The sequence below is a fragment of the Chelonia mydas genome, chromosome 1 (genome assembly GCF_015237465.2).
Source record: "Chelonia mydas isolate rCheMyd1 chromosome 1, rCheMyd1.pri.v2, whole genome shotgun sequence".
In the NCBI taxonomy this organism is placed as follows: domain Eukaryota; kingdom Metazoa; phylum Chordata; order Testudines; family Cheloniidae; genus Chelonia; species Chelonia mydas.
The window spans coordinates 216,059,523-216,087,007 of record NC_057849.1 but is presented as its reverse complement, the minus strand read 5'-3'; the positions used below and the strand labels follow the sequence as shown (position 1 = coordinate 216,087,007).

Here is a 27,485-nt window from a genome sequence, read left to right as displayed (position 1 = left end):
TTACCATACTGTGAGACCCAGTTACAACAGCCCTTTGAGATGTTTAAAAACTCACTTTTATAGTGCAGTTTAGACAAGACTAAGCTATGTATTAACCACGTTCTTGAAGCAATGCTGAAGCAACTTTCAATACTGACAGGTTTCAGAGTAGCAGCCGTGTTAGTCTGTATTCGCAAAAAGAAAAGGAGGACTTGTGGCACCTTAGAGACTAACCAATTTATTTGAGCATAAGCTTTCGTGAGCTACAGCTCACTTCATCGGATGCAAATTGGCTGAGTCATGAGCCAGTTTGCTGCTTCAATGCTTAACACTTCAAAGCAATTCACTGTGGTCCTGGTTCTCCCACAAATATCTCAGAGTTCTGCACTCGCTGGCTCCTCAATCCAGCTCTTTCCTCTTTGTGGATTGCCCAGGATCACTAATCATGATACGCAAAAGACTGTATTTACCCAGTTTTGATATGAATTTGACCTGATGTATAAAAATTGATGATTTCAGTACTGAAATGTTCTATCGTTAGGTGAGGTTGTGGTTGGCATTAGGAATTTGCTACTCACTGATATTTTAATAGGCAATAAAATTGTAGCCATGTCTAAGCATGTTAATGTTATAGGCGGGTCCTAGGGAAAGTATGGGTCTAATACACCTGCTTTGTCTGTAGCCAGTGAGGAAGGCTGTGAAAGGGGAGGGAAATCCTAGCCTTTTTCTGCTGAGAATAGCAGCTTGCCTGCTGAGAAGGAATTTGAAAGTTCTTCTATTGTGCCAGAATCTGCTCTGAGCTTAAGTGAAACACACAAAGAATTTCTGGTAGTGATCAATGGCTCAACATCTAGTTGGCAGCCAGTATCAAGCAGAGTGCCCCAGGGGTCAATCCTGGGGCCCGTTTTGTTCAACATCTTCATTAATGATCTGGATGATGGGATGGATTGCACCCTCAGGAAGTTTGCGGATGACACTAAACTTGGGGGGAGAGATAGATAAGCTGGAGGGTAGGGATAGGGTCCAGAGTGACCTAGACAAATTGGAGGATTGGGCCAAAAGAAATCTGATGAGGTTCAACAAGGACAAATGCAGATGGAAGAATCCCATGCACTACTACAGGCTGGGGACTGACTGGCTAAGCAGCAGTTCTGCAAAAAAGGACCTGGGGATTACAGTGGAAGAGAAGCTGGATATGAGTCAACAGTGTGCCCTTGGTGCCAAGAAGGCTAAGGGCATATTGGGCTGCATTAGTAGGAGCATTACCAGCAGATGGAGGGAAGTGATTATTCCCCTCTATTCGGCACCGGTGAGGCCACATCTGGAGTATTGCCTCCAGTTTTGGGCAACCCACTACAGAAAGGATGTGGACAAATTGGAGAGTGTCATCTAATCATATTTTAATTAACTTAGTCTGAGGGTTATCTGTGTTTAACTGCTTTTTATTTTGGCACATTTCCTATTTCTGTAATTTACCAATAAAACATTTGGGAAATCCTCCCTTAGGTCAATGACTTTGGACTGATAATAGCCTCAGATAGAAAGTGAATCCTGAGTTCAGTAGCTGAAGAGCCAGGAATAGGTAGCATCTTGAGTACAAAATTGAGGGCATGGAGAAGGTTGTGATGACTATCCAGAAAAGTAGCACAAAAGAGCCAGTGCAGGGACATTATAGGCACAGAGAGGGACAAATGACCTGAAGGATACTTGCTATGGTTATATTAACAGATTTAGGCTCTCTGTTGAAGGATGCACACAATTTAAACAATTGATATTTTTGTAACACATTTGCTGAATACAGCAAGATATGCAGTAGCTGCCATGTGGAAATCCAGTGGGTGATGAAGACTCACATACAGAACACATTAGTGATAGAAAAGGTTACCTTTGGCATGGACAAAACACACACTGGTTAGAAGCTGTAAAATAGGACTGAGTGGACTTGTCAGCGCTAAAGTTTTACATTGTACAAAAGAAACCTGCATTCAAAAATAAAACATAATTCTACCTTTGTTAGTTCAACTTTCATGATAAAGAGATTGCATTACAGTACTTGTATGAGGTGAACTGAAAAATACTATTTCTTTTGTTTTTTACAGCACAAATATTTGTAATAAAAAATATAAAGTGAGCACTGTACACTTTGTATTCTATGTTGACTGAAATCAATATATTTGAAAATGTAGAAAACATCCAAACATATTTAAATAGTATTTTATTATTGTTTAACAGTGCGATTAATCACGTGATATTTTTAATTGTGCGATTAATCACGATTTTTTTAATCGCTTGACAGCCCTAATAAAAATACAAAAGCATCACAGCACACTATTATTGAAATATTGCTTACTTTCTTATTTTGTCTGTATGAAATTTTAGTGTGTACTGACTTCGCTAGTGCTTTTTATGTAGCCTATTGTAAAACTAGGCAACTATCTAGATGAGTTAATGTACCCCCTGGAAGACCTCTGCTTAGCCCCAGGGGTATGTGTATCCCTAGTTAAGAACCACGGTATTAGATGAAGGTCACTGTTCCATTTCTCGCTCTCTCTCTCTCTCTCTCTCTCACACACACACACACACACACACACACACCCCCACCCCTTTTCTTTTTGGATATTGTCTTAAGTAATTATTTTTATTTAAAAAATAGCAGTGTGGACACAAACTAACATTGTGTTTGCACTCTTCACTGCTTCTTTGTGATGGAAAAATGCAACCTCGAAAGATTTTTGTTTGTTTTTTATGTTAGACATATGAGATCCCAACTTTTATTTTTAGCTGGATAATGCTGCCAGTGAAGAATAGGGAATGACCTCTCTGAGCTGCAATTACCCCAATTTTCAATGGGGATCAAAATCATTTTTAATTATGTTGTTCGTGTCTACTTTGGAACAAAACCTGTGTTAAGTGAAAACTTTATAGCTATGTTTGAAGACTGGAACAGCACCACTACTGCAGAATAGACTAGCCCTCACATTCAACACTCCTCATTACTTAATTAAGGGTTGGAAATGATAACAGTCAGGATCAATCTATTGTGATGTCTCCATTCTGGTCCTCCAATGATGATTCAAGTCCTTCAATAACAAGAAGAAAGTCAGGATCTGATTTTCCTTATGTAGAAGGCATGCAAAAAACCAAGTGTGATGGAGGTGGGTGGGTAGGTATTCCAACATCCCCCCTCCCCCTCCCCCTCCCCTGGTATGGAAGGAAGAAACAAAAAGAAAAACTTTCACAAGTCATCTTTTTGCATCATAAAGTACAGGAACAATTTTGTCTCCTTTTCAGGTCACCTTTAACAGATTAAGAGCACTTCTGTGAAAAGGACTTGCAGTGAAGGAGCCCAGCAATCCTTTCCCATCACAGAATAGAGGAATCCACATGAATCGTAGAAGAGGGTAGGGGGTATCAGAGCATCTATATGATAAATATAAAAAAAGTCTCACCTTTTATTTAGCCCATCCCTTGACTCCTTCCCACTCCCTGGTTGTCTGGAAAGTCCAACCCAACAGCCAGGAAAACAGAGCTTCCTTGTTCCTTTCCTACACTAACTTTTTCTCTTAGTAGCTCAAATGGATAAACTGCTGATACTAATCTAACAGAAAAAGACTATGTGGAGGCACTCCCACGTATCAGTGAGGAATGCAAGCAGTGCACTAATTCAGCCCCTGACTCAACCAGCTTCAAAAGAGAATCCTTCCAACCAAATCCATAGAAACAACATATTCAAATGCTCCTCTGACAGATCAGTGCACAAGTACTGCATTGCACACATCATACCCTATTACACATAACACTCCTGTCTGCAGTAAGAGCAATTAAACATCTATCGGAAATGAGGAAAACAACATATCTGCCCTGAATATAAGAGTATAGTCTAGAAAGGAATTCCTAGCTTAGCCCATGGTACTTGTGACGTGTCAGTATTCAGAGTAGCTTCCCCTCCCCTTTTTCTCCCTAACCCTCTGCAACAGAGCACATGCTATATTCACTCCAAATCTCTCCACGGTACTGTGGTCAATGGTGTGTCCCAGTCACACCACAAAGAAACTGCCCCCAATGACTCCTTTCTTCAGTTTCACTATATTCAAGGAACCCCCTCTAACCACCCTATGAGCTGAATGATGCCTCCGGCTCTGGAGAAGGTGGGCAATAATCAAAGGTGTAGAATGGAAGTGGAGACCAAGAATAACCATGGATATCATGGATACCAAGTAGGGATGGAGAAAAATGCAGACTGCACGTTTACTAAAAGGCATATTAAAGTGTGATTGGACATTAAAAATGAGAAAAACAGCAAAATGGTGGGATTCCATGTTGTCTTCCTCACTGCCTTCCAGGTCAAACATGCTCCAATGATAAGTAAGAAGTTTTTCTTTTTAACTGCCAATGTCAAAAACTCCAGCTGAAATCAGAGCCCAGCCTGCTTTTTACGTCATTACCAGAAATAGAAATTTTGCAATAAGAATTTGGATGATAAATTTGTTGATAATGGATGAAGTATAATATGAAATCAATTGCCTCTTTCATAGCTATTCTTGGTATACATAGTTACCTGTAACATATATAACTCCCAGACTCAGCATCCATTAAGTAAGAGGTCAGTTTTACATAACCAAGTAGTATTCTAAAATTAAAGAAGTATTACAACATGCACATGCATATTCCCAGCTGTTTTTTTAAAAAAAGGGAAATAGTGTATTATTTTGAAAACAGTATGTGATTATGTAATTAGAGCCTGTGTTATACATATGCAAGAAAAGGCAGAGTTAACATTTCACATTCAATTTTAACTTTGAAATTTGTTGACTTCTGAGTAGTTGACCATGCAATAAAATAGTCTCTAAATGTAGGGCTATTTAATGGAATTACATACTATTTATCAAATTGTACAATATACAATACAAACTGGAATATCAACGCAACCTTCCATACAATAAACATTCTTTATGTATTTTGCTATGCTACTCAGTTAAGATTGTCACTGTATATTTGATTTCATTAAGATTTATAGATTTTAAAGGCCAGAAGGACCATTATGATCAATTAGTCCAATGTCCTGCATAACACATGCCATAGAATTTCACCCAGGGTTTCCAGCAGCAAGCCCAATAACTTGTGGGGCCTGGAGACTGATCTTGGTGGAGGATTTTCAACTGGAATTCACTTCTCACTTTGGTCCCCCAAGTCTATGTGTAGAGCATAAAGTCCTTGAGTTTTGCCTGATTGGGGTAAGTTCATCGAAGGTGGGAAGATGGTTGTGCATGGATACTGTTCAACACAAGCACTTTTATACTGCACACAGCTCCCTGAGAGAGTTGAGTGATGCAGTTTTAAAAACTGAAAAATAAATAAAGAATTACCCTCTTGCTTTGCTCAGAAGGAATAAAATTTGCAAAATTTAGTAATAACATGCCATCTTTTAGATAGGAAACGTAATTTGGCCCCAAAAGCTGCTACACAAAAACTTACACACGTTCTAGTAAGGGCTTTATACTATATACTGATACAAGACATTTCAAATACATTTATCTTGAATTTGAAAATTTATTCACAACTCTCTAGGGCACTTACCTTCAACCAAAGAGATGGATTGAATGATGATGTTTATTTTCTACCTTTAATTACTACGATTCTATGAATAAAATAATCTTCACAAAACAATGGGGTATAGACATTCCTTGATGCAGAGTAATTTTACAGTGGATATTTGGGATCATGTTTAACACCTCAGTGATTTCAGTCTAAGCAGAATCATGAAACATCTTCATAGTTAGAATGGTAACTGACTTTTTAAATCATCCAGTACTTCCTGGGGCCAAGAGGTAGGCAAAGCAGTTCCTAATAGGAGTCATGTCCCAAGCAGAAGCCAGCACCCTGGTCACTTAAAACACCCAGAGCACTGGGTGTAGTTAAGAGAAGGAAGGGCTTAGGTAGTTTGGGTTTGGAAGGGAAGAAGGGATCATTTGCAACTGTAGGGAGCCAGATGAGTTTATGAGGTAATTAGCTCACCAGCTGGAAAGCTCCGAGAAAAAGCAAGCAGTATAAAAGGCTGAGCCAGGAGGAAGAAGGGGGCGCCACATAACTGCTGCTGTGTTGTGATGTACCTGGAACATAAACAGCAATAACAACATCTGATGGCAGTACCCTGGTGGACTGTGTGTGCTGCGTAATTCATAGAGAGCCTACCCGCTAGGGTTTCCAGGAGCTGAAGGGGGAGCCTGTTCACAGCCCTTTACTCATCTCTGCAAAAAGATCTAATTACCCTGCTGGCTTCCCCTTCCCTTTGGGGGAAAGACCAATACATAAGTGAGAGACTGCATAAAATCTAGCTTCAGAATAATCTTAAACTCTTTTAAAATGCAGTAAATGGCAACAAGAATTTTGAAGTTTTCTAACAAAGGACCCCCAGACCTTCTGTTTTTGAACCAATACAGATTTTTCATCCTGGTCACATCTAAATGAATGAATTTATGCATGCATGCATTATGGATGTATTTATTGGAATTGGGGTGGGGTGCACTAGGAATATTCTCCTAATCAACTTCATCTGCCCACACTTTTGTTTGTCTGGCTGCTGAGCTCCTTGAGGACAGGACCACCACACATTTCTTCTCTTGTCCCTTTAGGTGCTTGGACACCACAGTGACAGGTAGAGTATAAAGCCTGTTTTACGCACAGAAAATCAGTGCAAAAAACCTGATTTAATCAAACCTGTACAGAAATTGAGTGCAGACAAACCCCAAGAAGATAAAAAAATCAGTTCTTTTTCTCTCCCTTTAGCCACGTTCTATCATCATGATTGTGAACTGAGAGAGCTGCGAACAGAGGAGACACAAACAGAGGGATTTTGCCTGGGGGGAGTTCCCACAGAGTTTTTTGCCTTTCAGGTTTCTGTGAGCAATAAATACAACATCTGAAGAGGCTCTTAGAAGGAAGACAATATGGATAGTGAACAATCAGCTGTTGTGACCTGCACAGTATGTACCATGTTTCTCTTTCTCCCACAGGATAGAAGCGACTTCATCTGTATGAAGTGCAAGCTGGTCTCTATATTGGAAGAGAAGGTTAAAGGACTAGAGACCCAAGTATCAACCCTGTGTTACATTAGAGAAAATGAAGACTTTCTGGATAGAAGTCAGCATTTGGTACTGCAGGCACAGCATACTGAAAAATCAGAGAGGGCAGTACAGAACAGGGAAGAAAATTGGTAGCATGTGACCTCCAAAAGAAAGAGGAGAACCCATGTATCCCCAAAGCAGATAGAGGTAAGAAACCGTTTTCAGGGTCTCTGTACAGGTATTACGGTGAAGAATGGTTTGGAAGAGTCATCTGAGGGAAGGGATCAGAAGGAGACCCCATCGACCGGAAGGCATGGGATGCATTGTCCTAGGGATGGGGGTTCCACGACCACTTCTCCCAAGAGGAGACGACGGGTGGTGATGGTCAGGATCTCCCTCCTAAGGGGACGGAGTCATCCATCTGCCATCCAGACCAGGAAACTCGAGAAGTGTGCTGCTTTCCTGGAGCTAGAATTCAGGAAGTGACGGAGTGTCTGCCGAGACTGATCGAGACCTCGTACCACTAGCCCTTCCTACTTCTCCACATGGGCACCAATGATACTGCCAAGAATGACCTTGAGTGGGTTACTGCAAACTATGTGGCTCTGGGAAGAAGGATAAAGGAGTTTGAGGCACAAGTCGTGTTCTCGTCCATCCTCCCTGTTGAAGAAAAAGGCCGAGGTAGGGACCATCGATTTGTGGAAGTAAATGCATGGTTGCGCAGGTAGTGCCCAAGAGAGGGCTTTGGATTCTTGGACCATGGGGTGGTGTTCCAGGAAGAAGGATTGCTAGGAAGAGATGGGGTCCACCTAATGAAGAGAGGGAAGAGCATCTTCGCAGGCAGGCTTCCTAACCTAGTGTCATAAATATAAAGGGAAGGGTAAACCCCTTTAAAATCCCTCCTGGCCAGAGGAAAAATCCTCTCGTCTGTAAAGGGTTAAGAAGCTAAAAGTAACCTCGCTGGCACCTGACCAAAATGACCAATGAGGAGACAAGATACTTTCAAAAGCTGGGAGGAGGGAGAAAAACAAAGGGTCTGTGTCTGTCGGTATGCTGCTTTTGCCGGGGATAGAACAGGAATGGAGTCTTAGAACTTTTAGTAAGTAATCTAGCTAGGTATGTGTTAGATTATGATTTCTTTAAATGGCTGAGAAAAGAACTGTGCTGAATAGAATGACTATTCCTGTCTGTGTGTCTTTTTTGTAACTTAACTTTTTGCCTAGAGGGATTCTCTATGTTTTGAATCTAATTACCCTGTAAGGTATCTACCATCCTGATTTTACAGAGGTGATTCCTTTACTTCTATTTACTTCTATTTCTATTAAAAGTCTTCTTGTAAGAAAACTGAATGCTTTTTCATTGTTCTCAGATCCAAGGGTTTGGGTCTATGGTCACCTATGCAAATTGGTGAGGATTTTTACCAAACCTTTCCCAGGAAGTGGGGTGCAAGGGTTGGGAGGATTTTGGGGGGGAAAGACGTGTCCAAACTACATTTCCCAGTAAACCCAGTTAGAGTTTGGTGGTGGCAGTGGATATTCCAAGGGCAAAAGGATAAAATTAATTTGTACCTTGGGGAAGTTTTAACCTAAGCTGGTAAAAGTAAGCTTAGGAGGTTTTCATGCAGGTCCCCACATCTGTACCCTAGAGTTCAGAGTGGGGGAGGAACCTTGATACCTAGTGAGGAGGGCTTTAAACTAGGTTCACCTGGGGATGGAGACCTAAGCCCTGATGTAAGTGGGGAAATGGGATACCGGGAGGAAACACAAGGAGGAGGGTGCAACAGGGGAGGCCTCCTGATTCATACTGAGAAAGTAGGGCAATCGGCTAGTTATCTTAGGTGCCTGTACATGAACGCAAGAAGCGTGGGAAGCAAACAGAAAGAATTGGAAGTCCTGGCACAGTCAAGGAACTATGATGTGACTGGAATAACAAAGACTTGGTGGGGTAACTCACATGACTGGAGCACGGTAATGGATGGGTATAAACTGTTCAGGAAGGACAGGCGGAAGAGAAAAGGTGGAGGAGTTGCATGGTATATAAGAGAGCAGTATGATTGTTCAGAGCTCCAGTAGGAAACTGGAAAAAAGCCTTGAGAGTCTTTGGGTTAAGTTTAGAGGCAAAATCAACAAGGGTGATGTCGTGGTGGGCGTCTGCTATAGACCACCAGACCAGGGGGATGAGGTAGACGAGGCTTTCTTTGGACAACCAACAGAAGTTTCCAGATCACAGGCCCTGGTTCTCATGGGAGACTTCAATCACCCTGCCATCTGCTGGGAGAGCAATACAGCAGTGCAGAGACAATCCAGGAAGTTTTTGGAGAGTGTTGGGGACAACTTCCTGGTGCAAGTGCTGGAGGAACCAAAGAGGGGCCATGATTCTCTTGACCTGCTGCTCACAAACAGGGAAGAATTGGTAGGGGATGCAGAAGTGATGGCCACCTGGGGAGCAGTGATCATGAGATGGTCAGGTTCAGAATCCTGACAAAAGGAAGAAAGGAGAGCAGCAGAATACAGATCCTGGACTTCAGAAAAGCAGACTTTGACTCTCTCGGAGAATGGATGGGTAGGATCCCCTGGGAGGCTAATATGAGGAGGAAAGGAGTCCAGGAGAGCTGGCTGTATTTTAAAGAAGCCTTATAGAGGGCGTAGGAATAAACCATTCTGATGTGCAGAAACAGCAGCAAATATGGCAGGCGACCAGCTTTGCTTAACAGAGAAATCTTCAGTGATCTTAAACACAAAAAAGAAGCTTACAAGTAGTGGAAACTTGGACAGGTGACTAGGGAGAAGTATAAAAACATTGCTCGAGCATGCAGGGGTATAATCAGGAAGGTCAAAACTCAACTGGAGTTGAAGTTGGCAACGGATGTGAAGGGTAACAAGAAGGTGGTCAGGGAAAGTGTGGGACCCTTACTGAATGGGGGAGGCAACCTAGTGACGGATTATATGGAAAAAGCTGACGTACTCAATGGTTTTTTTGCCCCGGTCTTCACAGACAAGGTCAGTTCGCAGACTGCTGCTCTGGGCAACACAGCATGGGGAGGAGGTGAGCAGCCCTCAGTGGTGAAAGAACAGGTTAACGACTATTTAGAAAAGCTGGACATGCACAAGTCCATGGGGCCGGATCTAATGCATTCAAAAGGTGCTGAGGGAGTTGGCTGATGTGATTGCAAAGCCATTGGCCATTATCTCTGAAAACTCGTGGCAACTGGGGGAGGTCCCGGACGATTGGAAAAAGGCAAATATAGTGCCCATCTTTAAAAAAGGGAAGAAGGAGAATCTGGGGAACAAAGACCCATCAGCCTCACCTCAGTCCCTGGAAAAATCATGGAGCAGGTTCTCAAGGAATCCATTTTGAAGCACTTGGAGGAGAGGAAGGTGATCAGGAATAGTCAACATGGATTCACTAAGGGAAAGTCATGCCTGTCCAACCTGATTGCCTTCTATGATGAGATAACTGGTCTGTGGGTACTGGGAAAGCAGTGGACGTGATATACGTTGACTTTAGCAAAGCTTTTGATATGGTCTCCCACAGTATTCTTGCCAGCAAGTTAAAGAATTATGGATTGGATGAATGACTATAAGGTGAATAGAAAGCTGGCTAGATCGTTTGGCTCAATGGATAGTGATCAACGGCTCGATGTCTAGTTGGCAGCTGGTATCAAGCAGAGTGCACCAGGGGTCAGTCCTGGGACAGGTTTTGTTCAACATCTTCATTAACGATCTGGATGATGAGAAGGATTGCACCCTCAGCAAGTTCGTGGATGACACTAAGCTCGGGGGAGAGGTAGATACACTGGAAGGTAGGGATAGGGTCCAGAGTGACCTAGACAAATTGGAAGACTGGGCCAAAAGAAATCTGATGAGGTTCAACAAGGACAAGTGCAGAGTAATGCACTGCTATAGGCTGGAGACTGACTGGTTAAGCGGCAGTTCTGCAGAAAAGGAGCTGGAGATTACAGTGGATGAGAAGCTGGATATGAGTCAACAGTGTGCCCTTGTTGCCAAGAAGGCTAACGGCAAACTGGGCTGTATTAATAAGAGCATTGCCAGCAGATTGAGGGAAGTGATTATTCCCCTCTATTCAGCACTGGTGAGGCACATCTGGAGTATTGCATCCAGTTTCAGGGGCCCCAGTACAGAAAGGATGTGGACAAATGACAGAAAGTCCAGTGGAGGGCAATGAAAATTATTAGGGGGCTGGAGTACATGATTTATGAGGAGAGGTTGAGGGAACTGGGCTTATTTAGTCTGCAGAAGAGAAGAGTGAGGGGGGATTTGATAGCAGCCTTCAACTACCTGAAGGGGAGTTCCGAAGAGGATGGAGCTGGGCTGTTCTCAGTGGTGGCAGATGACAGAACAAGGAGCAATGGTCTCAAGTTGCAGTGCAGGAGGTCTAGGTTGGATATTAGGAAAAACTATTTCACTAGGAGGGTGGTGAAGCACTGGAATGGGTTACCTAGGGAGGTGGCGGAATCTCCATCCTTAGAGGTTTTTAAGGCCCGTCTTGACAAAGCCCTGGCTGGGATGATTTAGTTGGGGTTGGTCCTGCTTTGAGCAGGGGGTTGGACTAGATGACCTCCTGAGGTCTCTTTCAACACTAATCTTCTATGCTCATAAGATGATGTGATGCCACATCATATGCGGTTGACACTAGTGAAGAGAGCAACTAAAATCTCTTGAGCGTCTCTCTCCTATCTTGATCTATTTTCACTATGGCACATAAAGACTGTAATTTTTTTTATAAATTAGTACTATATCAAATCAATGTAGAACATAATAAATGTATTAAAAACTGGTTCAGTGACAGATCACAAAAACTAATTGTATCTGGGTAATCACATTCAATGGAGGTGTTCTAGTGGAGTTCTGCAGGGATCTTTTTCTGGCCCAGTATTATTCAATATATTTACCAATGATCTGGAAGAAAATATGAAATCATTGCTGGTAAAATGAGCAGACAACAAAACTTGGTGAAATGGTAAATAATTATTGGGACAGGTTAGTTATACAAACCTATCTAAATTGCTTAGTAAGATGGGCTCTTATGAACAACATTTGTATTTGGCTGTATGAAAACATGTCATAAGGGACAAAGAATGCAGGTTACACCTAGAAGATAGGGGACTGTATCCTGGAATGTAGCAATACTGAAAAGGATTTAGGAGTTATAAAGAATATCCAATTAAACAAGAATTCTCAATAGCATTCTGTAGCTAACAGTCTAATGCAATCCTGGATATATAAGCAGCAGAATATCAAGCAGGAATAGGTAGATGGTATTACCACTGAATATGCAGTTAGTGAGATCATTACTGAAACATTATGTCCACTTCAAAAGGGATTGTGGAAAAACTGAACAGCGTTCAGAAAAGAACTACAAGAATGATTTAAAATTTAGAAAGCATGACTCATAGCAAGATACTTAAGAAGCTCATTCTAGTTTATTCAAGAGAAAATTAAAGAGTTGGCTTAATCCTGTTCTACAAGTACTTATGTGGGCAAGAGATTTTGAATAGCTCTTTAATCTAACAGAACAAAGGCATAACAAGATCCAATAGCTGGAAGCGGAAGCTAGACAAATTCAGACTAGCAATGAGGTTAAAAATTTTAACTGTGAGGATTAATGGCTACTGGCATACTTTAATTAAGGATGTGGTGGATTCTCTGTCTCTTGAAGTCTTCAAATCAAAACCAAGTATTTTTATGTTGAAAGGTGTTAATGGATGCCATCAAGCAAGTCTTTGATCTATAAACAATTACATACCTGATTAAAGCTGCTGGGTTTGCTAAACTAAACAGAAGGAACAATTAAATATCCCTTTGTGTAGTGATATCTGAAACAGTATGAGGCTACCACCCAAGGCAGCGGGCTGCATGACAAGCTAAGCAGAGCTAAACTGTGCGGGCTCAGAGTTTTCCCTGGGACTGATTACAAACACAGGGACTAGGGGATTGATTTAATATAGCCTATGTAAGGCAGAAAGCCAGCAGAAACTGAGAGAAGCAGTTGTGAGAGTGGCCCTAAAACAGGACTTTGCGTTTATTCCTTGCAAATAAACAGGATTGTAATTAGGATTTCTCTTAACTGAAAAAACACAGCCCAAATACTGGCTAACCAACTTGGGCCAAAATGGCAACACTAGTTCTATAATGTCTGGTATAATTCAAACAGAAGTTATAGGTTTGCTGCAGAAATTACTGAGTAAGGGTGTATGGCCTGTGTTATGCAGAAGATCAGACTAGCTAGATAATTATAATGGCCCCTCCTCTGGCCTTAAAAATTTATGAATTTATTAAATGAGAGGTCAAATAATAATAATGTTTCTCTTGGTTTTTTTATCTTATTTATTTTGTGCACTTGATAGCACTCATGTATATTTTCACTGTTTCCTCTGTATAATCAGAAAGGGGAATTCAGGTGAGGTGTCACTTAATGCATTTTAAAACCAACTAGATTTTGAGTTGAAAAGTGACTAGATTTCAAAATTGACTGTGTCCTGTTACGTATTAATTAATTCAACAAACTGGATTAGTCTGTCACGTAAATTCTTGTCTGTCCTGGCACATCCTTCAATTTTGATGGGAATGTGAACTGGGCTGTTGACCGGTAAACTCTTTTACTGGTCTCCACTGTGAGCGCTATTTGTTTTACAGAAATCCCAGGGCACCTTAACATAGTTCCACTTTTCTCTGCACGGGAAGTTAAAGTTCCTAGGATCCCATGGCACATTCCTGTCATAAAAGCACTGTCACTTCAGGACTCTCACAGCAAGTGTTACCACAGCCCTGCTTATCACTTTCCGGGGCATCAAATCAGAGGTCATATTAATGTGGCACCAGCAGTTACACCTCCTTGAGCAATAAACACAGCATTCAACGGGAATCAGAGAATAAGAGTTATAAGCTGGATGTGGGTTGTCTATTAGAGTTTACTTTTAGTCAGCATAGAAGCACAAACAAAAGCAACTCCAATAAATAAAGAGCTGAGTTAACTAACAGGAATAGGTCATCAGTCCTATTACCTCAACTCTCCATGACGTTACATATTTAATAATATGATCTTATTTGTGACTTACTCTATTTATTTGATACCAGCGTAAGACAATTGAATCTGTAGAGATATTTGAACAAAGTTTTAACAAAAATAAACAATACTTTTAATCATAAAAGTGTTTTACAAATGTTTCTTCACAATACCCATGACTAATCTCAGCAAGGCGGTATCTCAAACTGTAAAGCCTATTAGTTTACAATATGATTGATGTAATTTTACAAATTCACTCTTGGGAAGATGTGCAGGGCTCGCAGCAAGAGTGGGAAGTGTCAGATCTTCTCCCAGAACTAAAACAACTCTCTCATTGGCACATACCGGATATTCTCAACACGATCATATTTAGATGGATTGCCACAAAGCATTCTACATAATCAGTTCTGTACAGACCCAGATTATGGAACTGCACACCTATTTTTAAACACTGTAAACTGAGGTTGAACCAGCATTTCAATTACAGATCTTTGCTTTCAAGCAGTTATACATCAAGAACAAATTTCAGCCTGGGGCTTGGATTTTACAGAGACTAGAACCTTTCCCCAATTAAATCAATGGGGGTTTTGCCATAAACTCTTGTGGGAGCAGGCCCAGAATCTAGAGCTGGTAGAAGACCCTTTTACAAAGATTTTGCAAAATTTGTTTGGTTATTTGAGCCATCAGAACTGTTACAAATTACAATTACAAAAAATTTTTGGCTACAATAAATCTTTTTTTTTTTTTTAAAACAGAAATATTTCAGGCCATCATTTTGTACTGGAGACTTAGCTACTTAACATATTAGGGGGACAGGGAACAAACTCTGACTGGATTTAATTTTAAAAACACAATTCCAAAGGTACCACGATATTGTAAAACAGTTCTTGGCAATGTTTTAGTGTTTGGTTGTGTTCCAGGCATACCTCAGGTCACACCTAACAGAACAAGTTAAAATATTAAAGTTTTTTTCCCCCATTAGAAAAACAAACATAGAAAATCTTAAAATCAGGGATCAGACTGGGGGAAAAGGTGTGATATTCTACTTATGCTTCACCCAAAATCTCAAAGTGGCTGCATGTTTTTGCTATGATGATCGTTAATGAAACAGGTAACAACACTGAGAGTTGTCATGATTAGGCTCTTATAGCTGCTTCTCTTCCCATCTATCTGCAGATTCAGTAAGAATACTACACCATGCTGTCACATTAAGTTAGTTTCTCAGGAGCCCTAAGGGCTAGAAGCTACGCCTTACCTATGCAGAGTGCAGTAGCTTACCAAAATCAGTTTAAAAATCTATTCAGTTAAACTTGTGAACTTTTCTAAAACAAAGCCCAAAATGGCCACCAGCAAGTACTAGCTCCATCAAACCTCTGATTAAGGAAACAGAATACAATACTGTAATAGGATAATAGTAAACAAAATACGAAAAATGTGCATGTGTCAAGGTTCCTTCCCCACTCTGAACTCTAGGGTACAGATGTGGGGACCTGCATGAAAAACCCCCTAAGCTTATTTTTATCAGCTTAGGTTAAAACTTCCCCAAGGTACAAACTATTTTACCTTTTGCCCCTGGACTTCATTGCTGCCACCACCAAGCGTCTAACAAATATATAACTGGGAAAGAGCCCATTTGGAAACGTCTTTCACCGCAAAATCCTCCCAAGCCCTACACCCCCTTTCCTGGGGAAGGCTTGATAAAAATCCTCACCAATTTCCATAGGTGAACACAGACCCAAACCCTTGGATCTTAAGAACAATGAAAAACCAATCAGGTTCTTAAAAGAAGAATTTTAATTTAAGTAAAAGAATCACCTCTGTAAAATCAGGATGGTAAATACCTTACAGGGTAACAAGAAAAGGAGTACTTGTGGCACCTTAGAGACTAACCAATTTATTTGAGCATAAGCTTTTGTGAGCTACAGCTCACTTCATCGGATGCATAAAGTGGAAAGTACAGTGAGGAGATTTTATATACACACAGACCATGAAAAAATATACATTGTAAGGAGAGTGATCACTTAAGATGAGCTATTACCAGCAGGAGAGTGGGGTGGGAGGAGAGAAAACCTTTTGAAGTGATAATCAAGGTGGGCCATTTCCAGCACATTTCCAGGAGTTAACAAGAACGTCTGAGGGGGGAGGAATAAACAAGGGGAAATAGTTTCACTTAGTATAATGACTCAACCACTCCCCGTCTCTATTCAAGCCTAAGTTAATTGTATCCAATTTGCAAATTAATTCCAATTCAGCAGTCTCTCGGAGTCTGTTTTCGAAGTTTTTTTTGTTGAAGAATAGTCACTTTGAGGTCAGAAATCGAGTGACCAGAGAGATTGAAGTGTTCTCCGACTGGGTTATGAATATTATAATTCTTGACATCTGATTTGTGTCCATTTATTCTTTTAATAGAGACTGTCCAGTTTGCCCAGTATACATGGCAGAGGGGCATTGCTGGCACATATCACATTGGTAGATGTGCAGGTGAACGAGCCTCTGATCTACATACCACACAGACTATGCTGACAGCTTGTGTCACACGCTCTCAAAGAAACTGCGGAACCACCTGATCAACAGCCTCTACAGCAAACAGGGAAAGATTAAGAATGAGCTCTCAAAACTGGATACTCTCATAAAAAACCAACCTTTGACACAAACTTCCTCTGGCTGGACTTTACTAAAACACACACTTTGCTTCTCTACAAAAGAATAAGGACACTAAATTATCTAAACTACTACATGCCACAAGGGGCCACAACAATGGTTCCCTTAACCCACCCAGCAATATGGTTAACCTATCCAACTATACTCTTAACCCAGCAGAAGAATCTGTCCTATCTCGGAGCCTCTCCTTCTGCCCCTTCACCCCCACAAACATGATACAGTTCTGTGGTGACCTAGAATCCTATTTTCGACGTCTCTGACTCAAGGAATATTTCCAACACACCTCTGAACAACATACTAATCCACAGAGACCTTCCTACCAACACTACAAAAAGAAGCATTCTAGGTGGACTCCTCCTGAAGGTCGAAACAGCAGACTGGACTTCTACATAGAGTGCTTCCGCCGACGTGCACGGGCTGAAATTGTGGAAAAGCAGCATCACTTGCCCCATAAGCTCAGCCGTGCAGAACACAATGCCATCCACAGCCTCAGAAACAACTCTGACATCATAATCAAAAAGGCTGACAAAGGAGGTGCTGTTGTCATCATGAATAGGTCGGAATATGAACAAGAGGCTGCTCGGCAGCTCTCCAACACCACTTTCTACAAGCCATTACCCTCTGATCCCACTGAGGGTTACCAAAAGAAACTACAGCATTTGCTCAAGAAACTCCCTGAAACAGCACAAGATCAAATCCGCACAGACACACCCCTGGAACCCCGACCTGGGGTATTCTGTCTGCTACCCAAGATCCATAAACCTGGAAATCCTGGGCACCCCATCATTTCAGGCATTGGCACTCTGACAGCAGGATTGTCTGGCTATGTAGACTCCCTCCTCAGGCCCTATACTACCAGCACTCCCAGCTATCTTCAAGACACCACTGACTTCCTGAGGAAACTACAATCCATCGGTGATCTTCCTGAAAACACCATCCTGGCCACTATGGATGTAGAAGCCCTCTACACCAACATTCCACACAAAGATGGACTACAAGCCATCAGGAACACTATCCCCGATAATGTCACGGCAAACCTGGTGGCTGAACTTTGTGACTTTGTCCTCACCCATAACTATTTCACTTTTGGGGACAATGTATACCTTCAAATCAGCGGCACTGCTATGGGTACCCGCTTGGCCCCACAGCATGCCAACATTTTTATGGCTGACTTAGAACAATGCTTCCTCAGCTCTCGTCCCCTAATGCCCCTACTCTACTTGCGCTATATTGATGACATCTTCATCATCTGGACCCATGGAAAAGAAGCCCTTGAGGAATTCCACCATGACTTCAACAATTTCCATCCCACCATCAACCTCAGCCTGGACCAGTCCACACAAGAGATCCACTTCCTGGACACTACAGTGCTAATAAGCGATGGTCACATAAACACCACCCTATACCGGAAACCTACTGACCGCTATTCCTACCTACATGCCTCCAGCTTTCACCCAGACCACACCACACAATCCATTGTCTACAGCCAAGCTCTACGATACAACCGCATTTGCTCCAACCCCTCAGACAGAGACAAACACCTACAAGATCTCTATCAAGCATTCTTACAACTACAATACCCACCTGCTGAAGTGAAGAAACAGATTGACAGAGCCAGAAGAGTACCCAGAAGTCACCTACTACAGGACAGGCCCAACAAAGAAAATAACAGAACGCCACTAGCCGTCACGTTCAGCCCCCAACTAAAACCTCTCCAACGCATTATCAAGGATCTACAACCTATCCTGAAGGACGACCCATCACTCTCACAAATCTTGGGAGACAGGCCAGTCCTTGCCTACAGACAGTCCCCCAACCTGAAGCAAATACTCACCTGCAACCACACACCACACAACAGAACCACTAACCCAGGAACCTATCCTTGCAACAAAGCCCATTGCCAACTGTGCTCACATATCTATTCAGGGGACACCATCACAGGGCCTAATCACATCAGTCACACTATCAGAGGCTCGTTCACCTGCACATCTACCAATGTGATATATGCCATCATGTGCCAGCAATGCCCCTCTGCCATGTACATTGGGCAAACTGGACAGTCTCTATGTAAAAGAATAAATGGACACAAATCAGATGTCAAGAATTATAACATTCATAACCCAGTCGGAGAACACTTCAATCTCTCTGGTCACTCGATTTCTGACCTCAAAGTGACTATCCTTCAACAAAAAAACTTCGAAAACAGACTCCGAGAGACTGCTGAATTGGAATTAATTTGCAAATTGGATACAATTAACTTAGGCTTGAATAGAGACGGGGAGTGGTTGAGTCATTATACTAAGTGAAACTATTTCCCCTTGTTTATTCCTCCCCCCTCAGACGTTCTTGTTAACTCCTGGAAATGTGCTGGAAATGGCCCACCTTGATTATCACTTCAAAAGGTTTTCTCTCCTCCCACCCCACTCTCCTGCTGGTAATAGCTCATCTTAAGTGATCACTCTCCTTACAATGTATATTTTTTCATGGTCTGTGTGTATATAAAATCTCCTCACTGTACTTTCCACTTTATGCATCCGATGAAGTGAGCTGTAGCTCACAAAAGCTTATGCTCAAATAAATTGGTTAGTCTCTAAGGTGCCACAAATACTCCTTTTCTTTTTGCGAATACAGACTAACATGGCTGCTACTCTGAAACCTTACAGGGTAACCAGATTCAAAACATAGAGAATCCTTCTAGGCAAAACCTTAAGTTACAAAAAGACACAAAAACAGGAATACACATTCCATTCAGCACAACTTATTTTATCAGCCATTTAAACAAAACAGAATCTAATGCATATCTAACTAGATTGCTTATTAGCCCTTTACAGGAGTTCTGACCTGCATTCCTGCTCTGGTCCTGGCAAAAGCAACATACAGACAGCTCCCCTCCAGCTTTGAAAGTATCTTGCCTCCTCATTGGTCATTTTGGTCAGGTGCCAGCGAGGTTATCTTTAGCTTCTTAACCCTTTACAGGTGAAAGGGTTTTTTCCTCTGGCCAGGAGGGATTTAAAGGTGGTTAGCCTTCCCTTTATATTTATGAAAGCATGGTTAACAATGCCATATGTGCTTTTAGCACATAAAGGATTAGCCTTATCTGTGCATTTCTTTCTTTGCGATTTTGTCCACCGTTACACCATAGGTGCAATGGTAAGGTGAGTTCTCTTATTTGTTTACTCAGCTGTTTCATTGCTTAGCAGTGTTATTATGCTCTTAGGGCCTTATCCTAAACCCACTGAAGTCAATGGGAGCCTTTCCATTTACTTCAATGGACTTTGGATCAAGCTATTACAATACTATTTGTACAGTGTAATTTGCCTAGAGGGTACTTTTCTGAGATGTTCTTTCAACAGAATGAAAAAAAATTGTGAAGTCAAAACAATGGTATTTTCTCACATTTATAAAAACCTTAGCTATTAGAAACAGTAAATAAAACAATAACATTTTATAGTCAATAAAGTACAGTACACTAAGGGTATGCCTACACCACAATTAAAACCCTGTGGCTGGCCCTTGCCAGCTGACTCTGGCTGGAGCTAAGGAACTGTTTAATTGGAGTGTAGATGGAAGGGTCCCAGAGCTCAGGCTGCAGTCAGAGACCCAAAATCTACACCGCACTTAAACAGCCCCATAGTCCAAGCCCCATGAGCCCAAATCAGCTTGCACAGGCCAGCCACGGGTGTCTAATTGCAGTGCAGAAATACCCTAAGGTCAGGTCTACACTATACTTATATCAGTATAACTACATCCACACCCCGGCATGTAGTTGTAACGACCTAACCCCCAGTGCAGACGGGGGAGACGCTCTCCCATCAACATAGCTACCGCCTCTCGGGGAGGTGGATTAAGTACGCCCATCAACATAGTAGCATCTTCACTAAAACACCACAGCCGCTGCAGCTTGAAGACATGAAGACAAGCCGTAAGAGTGCAGCTACATTACAAAAGCAAGCAAGTCAACAGACCCTGACTCAGCTGTAAACAGCTTTAACCCTAATAGTAATCATGGCAGGGTCTTCTTTAATTATGTTGTTGGGACAAGGGACAACCATTGTGTAACCAAACCTCCAGACTTCATTGTGTGTCATTTTAATGGGCCCCAGTTCCGTTCAAAACTAGCCTGTGTCTTCCATCCATGCTGAAAATGAGTGACATCTGGCAATTAGGTGTCAAACATGGCTGTGCCCAGAACCCACTAACACTGATGAAAATAGGTTGTGTTGATATTAAAGAGGTCCATTGCCTTTAACACTTGCGGTAGCAAAATACCTAAAATGCTGTCAATACAAGTGGAACTCTTCAACTCCAGGAGTTACTGGTATTGGGGGGAGCAGTTTGACACCTACTGTCAAACAGCATATTTAGCAGTACATGCCCACACCTAGTAAAAACATATCCATCCCTTTGCAGGAGAAGTGTCAGAAGCCAAAAGAGGAATCTGCTCACTTCAGTAACTGATCTAGGAGTTTACTCCTGAGAGCATTCTGTGCCAAAAAAATAAAAATTGTGTGCACAATATTTTAAAATTCTGCAAGTTTTATTTGAGGGGTTCCAGTATGGCAGTGGGGAGCACAGGCCACTGGCTGCAGGAAGGTGGGAGATCATCCTGCAGCTCCCCCAACCCCCAGGACACGGACTCAGCGGTGAGGCTGCACCCAACCCTGACACAGCACAAGGCCTGGACCTGCCCCAGAAACACCCTGGGGCCCTGCCCCTCTGTGTCAGGTACACCAGGTGTGGGGAAGGCAGGCTCAACCAGGCAGGATCCAAGTGTGGAAGGGCTCAGTTTGGAGGGATCCAGGTGTGGGGTGAGAGGATTCTGTGTGTGACAATCTGGGTGCAGGCAGCTCAGTATGGGGTCTAGGTGTGGGAAGATCTGGATGCAAAGAGGCTTGTGGGGGGGGGGGTGGGGGGGAGTTCCAGGTGCAGGGGCAATGGGTATCTGCAGGGGCTTCCAGGTGAAGGTGGTTGGGGTTCAGTGGAGGGTTCTGGGTGTGGGGGTCTCAGCAGGGGGGTCTGGGTGCTGGGGGAGTGGGGCTTGCTAGAGTGGGGGTCTGGATGCAGCTAGTTGGGAGTCAGTTGTGTGGGGGTCTGGATGTGAGGGCTCAGGGTGATGCAGAGGGTGGGGCATCCGGGTGGGGGTTTGAGTGCAGGAAGCTCAGTGGGGGGTGGTCTGGGTGCAGCGGTGAGGGTCTGGAGGCAGGAGATCTGGGTGCAGAGGGGCCCTAGATGCAGGGGTTGAGGTTCAGTAGGGTGGGGTTTGCGTATGGAGGGCTAGGGGGGTTCTGGGTGGATGGGGGTGAGGCTTGGAGGCACTGTCTGGGTATGGGAGGTCCAGATGCTGTCTGAGTATGGGAGGTCCACGGGGGTTGTGTGGAGCAGCTCCCAATACAGTGACTCCTCTCCCCACAGCTGAGGAGCAATGGGGGCAGGAAGCAGGGGAGGATGCTGAGCTTCCTGCAACTGGGGGAGGTTTCTGGGGGTGGGTCTGACACAGCCCCAGCCATTCCTTGCAGGGGAAGAGGACGTCCCATCCTCTCCTGCCTCCAGCGCAGACGGAACTAGCAGCTGATCCAGGCTCATGGTAGGAGCTAGTGGCTGGGGTGTCCCCAGCCCCACGGTAGTTTACCTCTCCGTCAGCTGCTCCGGGTGCCTGAAATGATGTATCTGCGCTGCTAGGGACTGGTGCGTGACTGCTCTTGCAGCTTCCCTTTGCTTCCCTGTCAGAAAGACATTTTTCTGCAGGAAGGCAAATAAATCTGCGGGGGGACATGAATTCTGTGCATGTGCAATGGCGCAGAATTCCCCCACGAGTTGCAAGGATCCAGAAAGATGTCAGTGGAGAGGGCAGAGAGATCAACATACAGTAGGGACAGCCTAAGCAAAACTAAATTGGAAGGGTACTTGTGAGGACAAAGGGATAGATTAAAGCAGGATGAATGGTAGCCAAGTCCTGCAGTTAGAGCGGCCTGGTTGTACCAGTGAGTCAAAGGCAGAGCAACAGGACATGGTCAGCTGATTCCTAGAAGTTGCTTGCTTGGATGCCTCATTTGGAAGGAAGATGAAAGATGAACAGAAGAGTGAGAAAAATACAAGCGTTCATAGGAGGATGGCAGAGCAATGAGGAAGTGATTAGGCAAAAAGAAAAAAAAATCTATTTGGGGGCCCTTAAGTTTTAGTGGTTACATAAACTTAACCCAACCCTGTGAAAATGGCAGCAGTGCAGAGCAATGAGCATCCAAAGAGTGCAATGGCATAAGCCATCTACTGTTTAGCACATATTATTAGGTAGCACCTATTGGCTGCAATCATGGATCTGGCCCCCATTGTACGAGGTACTGTACATACCAAAAAGATGGTCCCTGCCCTGAAGAGTTTACAATCCCCATACTTGGGTGGTTTTTTGTTTTTTTTTTTTTTGCATTTCCCCCCTATTTCTATATATTACTTTTTATCACAGTGTAGTTCTTGTGTGAACAATGTCTTGCACCTAGGTGATCCTGTAAGACTAGAACCCAAGACTTCAATAATCCAATCAGGGGATTTGCCAGTGTGGTAAAATAGGAACAACGAAAACTTAGGTCAGCAGGAATTCCATGCTACGGGCATGTCTACACTACAAGAACTATAGCACTGCAGCTATGCCACTATAGTATAGACATTTACTACAGTGATTAAATGGGTTTTCTTTCACTATAATAAATCCACCCCCTTCGGAGGGGCAAGGCGGGGGGCGGGGGAGCCCAGGTCAGCCCCCCGGGGCGGGGAGGAAGAGATTTCCCACACAGCGCTGCTCTGGCTCCACCCCAGTCCCAGCCGTGGCTCTGCTCCTGGCCGCGGCTCCCGACACAGCCCCAGCGCTACTCCCAGCTGCAGCCCTGCTCCTGGCCCCCGCCCAGTGCAGACCAGGTAAGGGGCGGGGCATGACCAAAAAAGTTTGGGGACCCCTTGCGTAGGGTGACCATACGTCCTGTTTTGACCCTGCATGTCCTGATTTTTTTTGCAAATCTGGACATTTGTCCCATTTTCTCTTGGCAACTGATCACCAGTTAGAAAGAGCAAATGGGACAAATTCCCAGTTTTGCCACAAAGGGATGGGGGGCCGGGGGGAGCTGAGTGTTGGGGCTCAGGCCATCCGCAGGAGAGGAAGGGGGCTTGGGTGAGTGGCTAAGGCCAGCTGTTCATGGGAAGGGGAAAGGGAGAGCCTCGGGCCAGCTGCACGTGGGGGTGGAGGAGAGGAGCTTGGGTCAGCTCTGCGCAGAGGTGTGGGGGAGAGGGGCTCGGCTGAGGGGCTTGGGTCAGCTCTGCGGGGGGAAAGGAGGGAGGAAGAGGGGCTCAGGACAGCTCCGCATGCAGGGAGGGCCAGCTCCGCATGGGGGAGGAGGGGCTCAGGCCAGGTCCATGTGGAGGGGAGCGGGAAGGGGGGGATATGGTCGCCCTATCACAGCCAGGCTCTGGCTTCTGACTTGGCCAGGAGGCAAGGTCTCAGGGGGAAGAGAAGGAGCAGGGTGGCAGAGCCCTGAGGGATAGGAGGAGCAGGGCCAGAGTTACATGTTCCTGGAGGGCCCCCAAATTGGCCGGGACCCCTGGGTTAATCGGCCACTGCATCTAGCCTTCAGACCAAGCTTAAAAAAAGGAAGATTGTGTCGGGGAGGGAAGATATGGAAAATCCCTGGTATAACTCCAGTGAAGTCACGTATCTTGTGTAACTGTGTTTCATCACATACAATGCCTACAGCATTTTGTTATATACATATCTAATGCTTCCTGTATCAGGGAGTCTTATGTCTAGCACAGTTGGAGGTTATATCAAACCTCTTTCTAAAGCTATATCTACACGACACAGCTTTTAGCGACATGCCGCTAAAAGTCGTGCAGTGTAGACACGGTTTGTCGGCTCTCCTGTTAACAAAAATCTTCTATGTCAAACGAGCAGTGTTCGCGTTGTCGGCAGGAAAGCTCTCCTGCCAACAACGTGCTGTTCACAGTGGCACTTGCCGCGGCAAAACTTTTCTTTCAGGGGTGGGGGGTTTAACACCTCTGAAAGACAAAAGTTTTGTCATTCAATTGCCAGAGTAGACAATTAACCTCATTAAAACAACACTGAAGAATGCAGGGTCCATTTCACTTTACAACAGCATCCCTAAATCATACAGCAAGAGGTTAAAACAGACTTCCCCCTATCGTACATAAGAATGCATTGCTAGTTCTGATAGGAAACAGTCTGTCTAGGTTCTGGAGGCTAATAGGTAAATGGAGAGCATGTTCAGAGCACAGGCCTGCGAATAGGTGCTAGTCTGACAGTGCATGCTGAAATTGGTGCATGTAACACATGATGAGTGCCAACAAAAGCATAAAAGGATTTAACGGTCATGAATTCACAGCTGTTTAGATGATGTGTCAATTAGTAATCCAAGTGCCCTTGACATTGACCCACTAGATACCAAAGATAATGGAGCCAGTGGAAATAGAATAGCAGCTTTTGAAAAGCCACTACTGGAGCCCATGTCTGAAATACAGTTCAGAAGGGAGTGGAAAGAAGAATATGCAATATTCTCCATAAAGCTGCTGCATTGATGCTTGGAGGGAGACTTCATTCTTCTGTTATGTGACCTACGAGAACCCTTTCCTTCTAATAAGTTTTATTAAGTTCTTCAATGAATCAGAGATACAGGGAAAGGCGCACTGTCCCCCTAAAAGGAATACTACAGAGTCCAAAACGGACACAGGCCAGCTATCAAATAGCAAACCTGTCTGGAGTGCAGGGGCAGAGGAGTAAAGGAATGACAAAAGAGCTAGTATTTTCTTATTCTCACATTCTAACTAGCTTCATATTTGAAGAAGGGGCAGATATTCCAGGTACCAAACTCTGCATAATGCTGACATACAGACATTCCCAGCAAGCATGTTTTTTTTAAAAAAAAAATAAAAAATCCATATTTGGGCACAAAAAACAGGAATTTCCTGCCAGATACATTCATTGGAGAGAGCACTGGTGGTTCAGTAGTAGAATTCTTGCCTCCCATGTGGGAGGCTTGGATTTGATTCCCGGCCAATGCACTTTCATAGTCTAAATGCAGATGCTGGAAAATTTCAAAAACTTGAGAGAAATCCCAGCTGCCGGGTATCCTGGAATTTATAGGAAAAGCCTTAAATCACAACATAACTCAGGGTAGGGCATCCTTTAGCTCTCCACCACCACTGCTGCTGCTGGGGGATTGTGAAGGAAATATCTATGCTCTGCTTTCAATAGCAAGCTAATTTAGGTTTATCTCTAGACCTCCTCAGGCTTCATCCAGATAAAGGAATCCCTACTCAACAGCAGGAGAGCACCAGCTACACTCCCAACTATTCAAGTCCTTTCACTGAGATAGCCCTCAAATTTCCATTAAAAATTCCTTTTTGTTTGTTTGGTTTGTTTTTGGAGCTGCTCTGCCTCAGGCAAAACAAATATATTTAAAAGTAGGACAGGGAGAGAAGGTGAACAATAAGTTCTCAGGTTTCAGAGTAGCAGCCGTGTTAGCCTGTATTCGCAAAAAGAAAAGGAGTACTTGTGGCACCTCAGAGACCAACAAATTTATTTGAGCATAAGCTTTCGTGAGCTACAGCTCACTTCATTGGATGCAGGAACCTGGGATCCTGACCAGTATGACCTCCCCTTCGTGAATTATTAAACCTAGTCTGTCACTTCTGTTGACACTGTACCCCATTACAGCATGGAACCAATGAAAAGTAAAGCAAATACCATTCTCTCCTAGCAACGAAGTCAGCAGTTAAACTGTCTGAACTATACAGTACCTAGCCCAGACTAAACAACGTGACTCATAGTCCCACTCTTATGGCTGTTTTGAAATCTATTTATTTTAAAAATTATTGTGGTTTGTTTAGTGCAGAAGCTACAAGCTCAAGCAAGGATGCTTTCCACACAATGCTTGAAGCAAGTATTACATTCTCTCCAAAAACCTAAATTTAAGCAGCCTTCCCGTCAGAATGCCAGTTCCCTTACTCATCCACTCCCTCAAAACCTAAGAACTGCATAGACACCTCACCCTCCAAACTACCCTTACTTTATGCCCCTTCACATTAAACACAATTGTGGGAGTCCACATTCATGAGGAGCACACAGGTTCCTCACCAAAGAGGATACTCAGAGTTGACAGGTCAGAAGTTTTACACCCACATACAAAATCTAATTTCTTAAATGAAAGAATCAAAAAGTTATCAAGAAGGGATGAACAAAATTAAAATTCTAACCCAGGCTAGGTGGCTCAACAAGTAGTAAGTAAAACTGCTAAGTCTGTTAGGATCTCCGGGACATGAGACTTAGATCCTTGTCCATTTCTTTATCTTACCTGAACAAGAACACTGCAAGCAAGGAGTGTGGAAGTTTAACATGTGTTGCATGCATGGGCTTCTACAAATCTAGCACTTTTAGTTGTTAACGTATGGCCCAACTCAGGAACTGAGGTTTTAAAGAGTGGAATTGTCCTCTCTCGGGAAGGGCAAATAATTTTCTCAATATCCAAAGACTACAACTTTAATCACATCAGCCGACCTAGTTACAAATACCTTACCCCAGATACAACACGGTTAAAGTTTGTAGTGTGGACAGGACCTAATCATACCCCAATAAAGATGCAAGAGCCTTGAGCAACCCAAAGGTTTGGTGTGGTTGCAGGAACATAGTTTGCAAGCTGACTACAAATCTTAACTGTTGTAACCATGTCCCTTGTCTCAGTTGCAATTATAGTGAAA

At 43.3% G+C, this 27,485-nt stretch overlaps 1 protein-coding gene across 3 annotated transcripts in view; it reads right to left on the bottom strand.

Annotated features, from left to right (window-relative positions):
* TULP3 (TUB like protein 3) overlaps positions 1-27,485 on the bottom strand; it is a 94,777-nt gene that overhangs the window by 48,247 nt on the left and 19,045 nt on the right. The window contains exon 1 of one of the 3 annotated variants that reach the window (XM_043525936.1): positions 19,572-19,648. The exons of the other annotated variants lie outside the window; for them this stretch is intronic. Coding sequence (XP_043381871.1) covers positions 19,572-19,606 — 35 coding nt within the window. The 5' untranslated portion in view covers positions 19,607-19,648. Of the gene's footprint in view, positions 1-19,571; positions 19,649-27,485 lie in introns of those variants that run through there. 3 annotated transcript variants of the gene reach the window in all.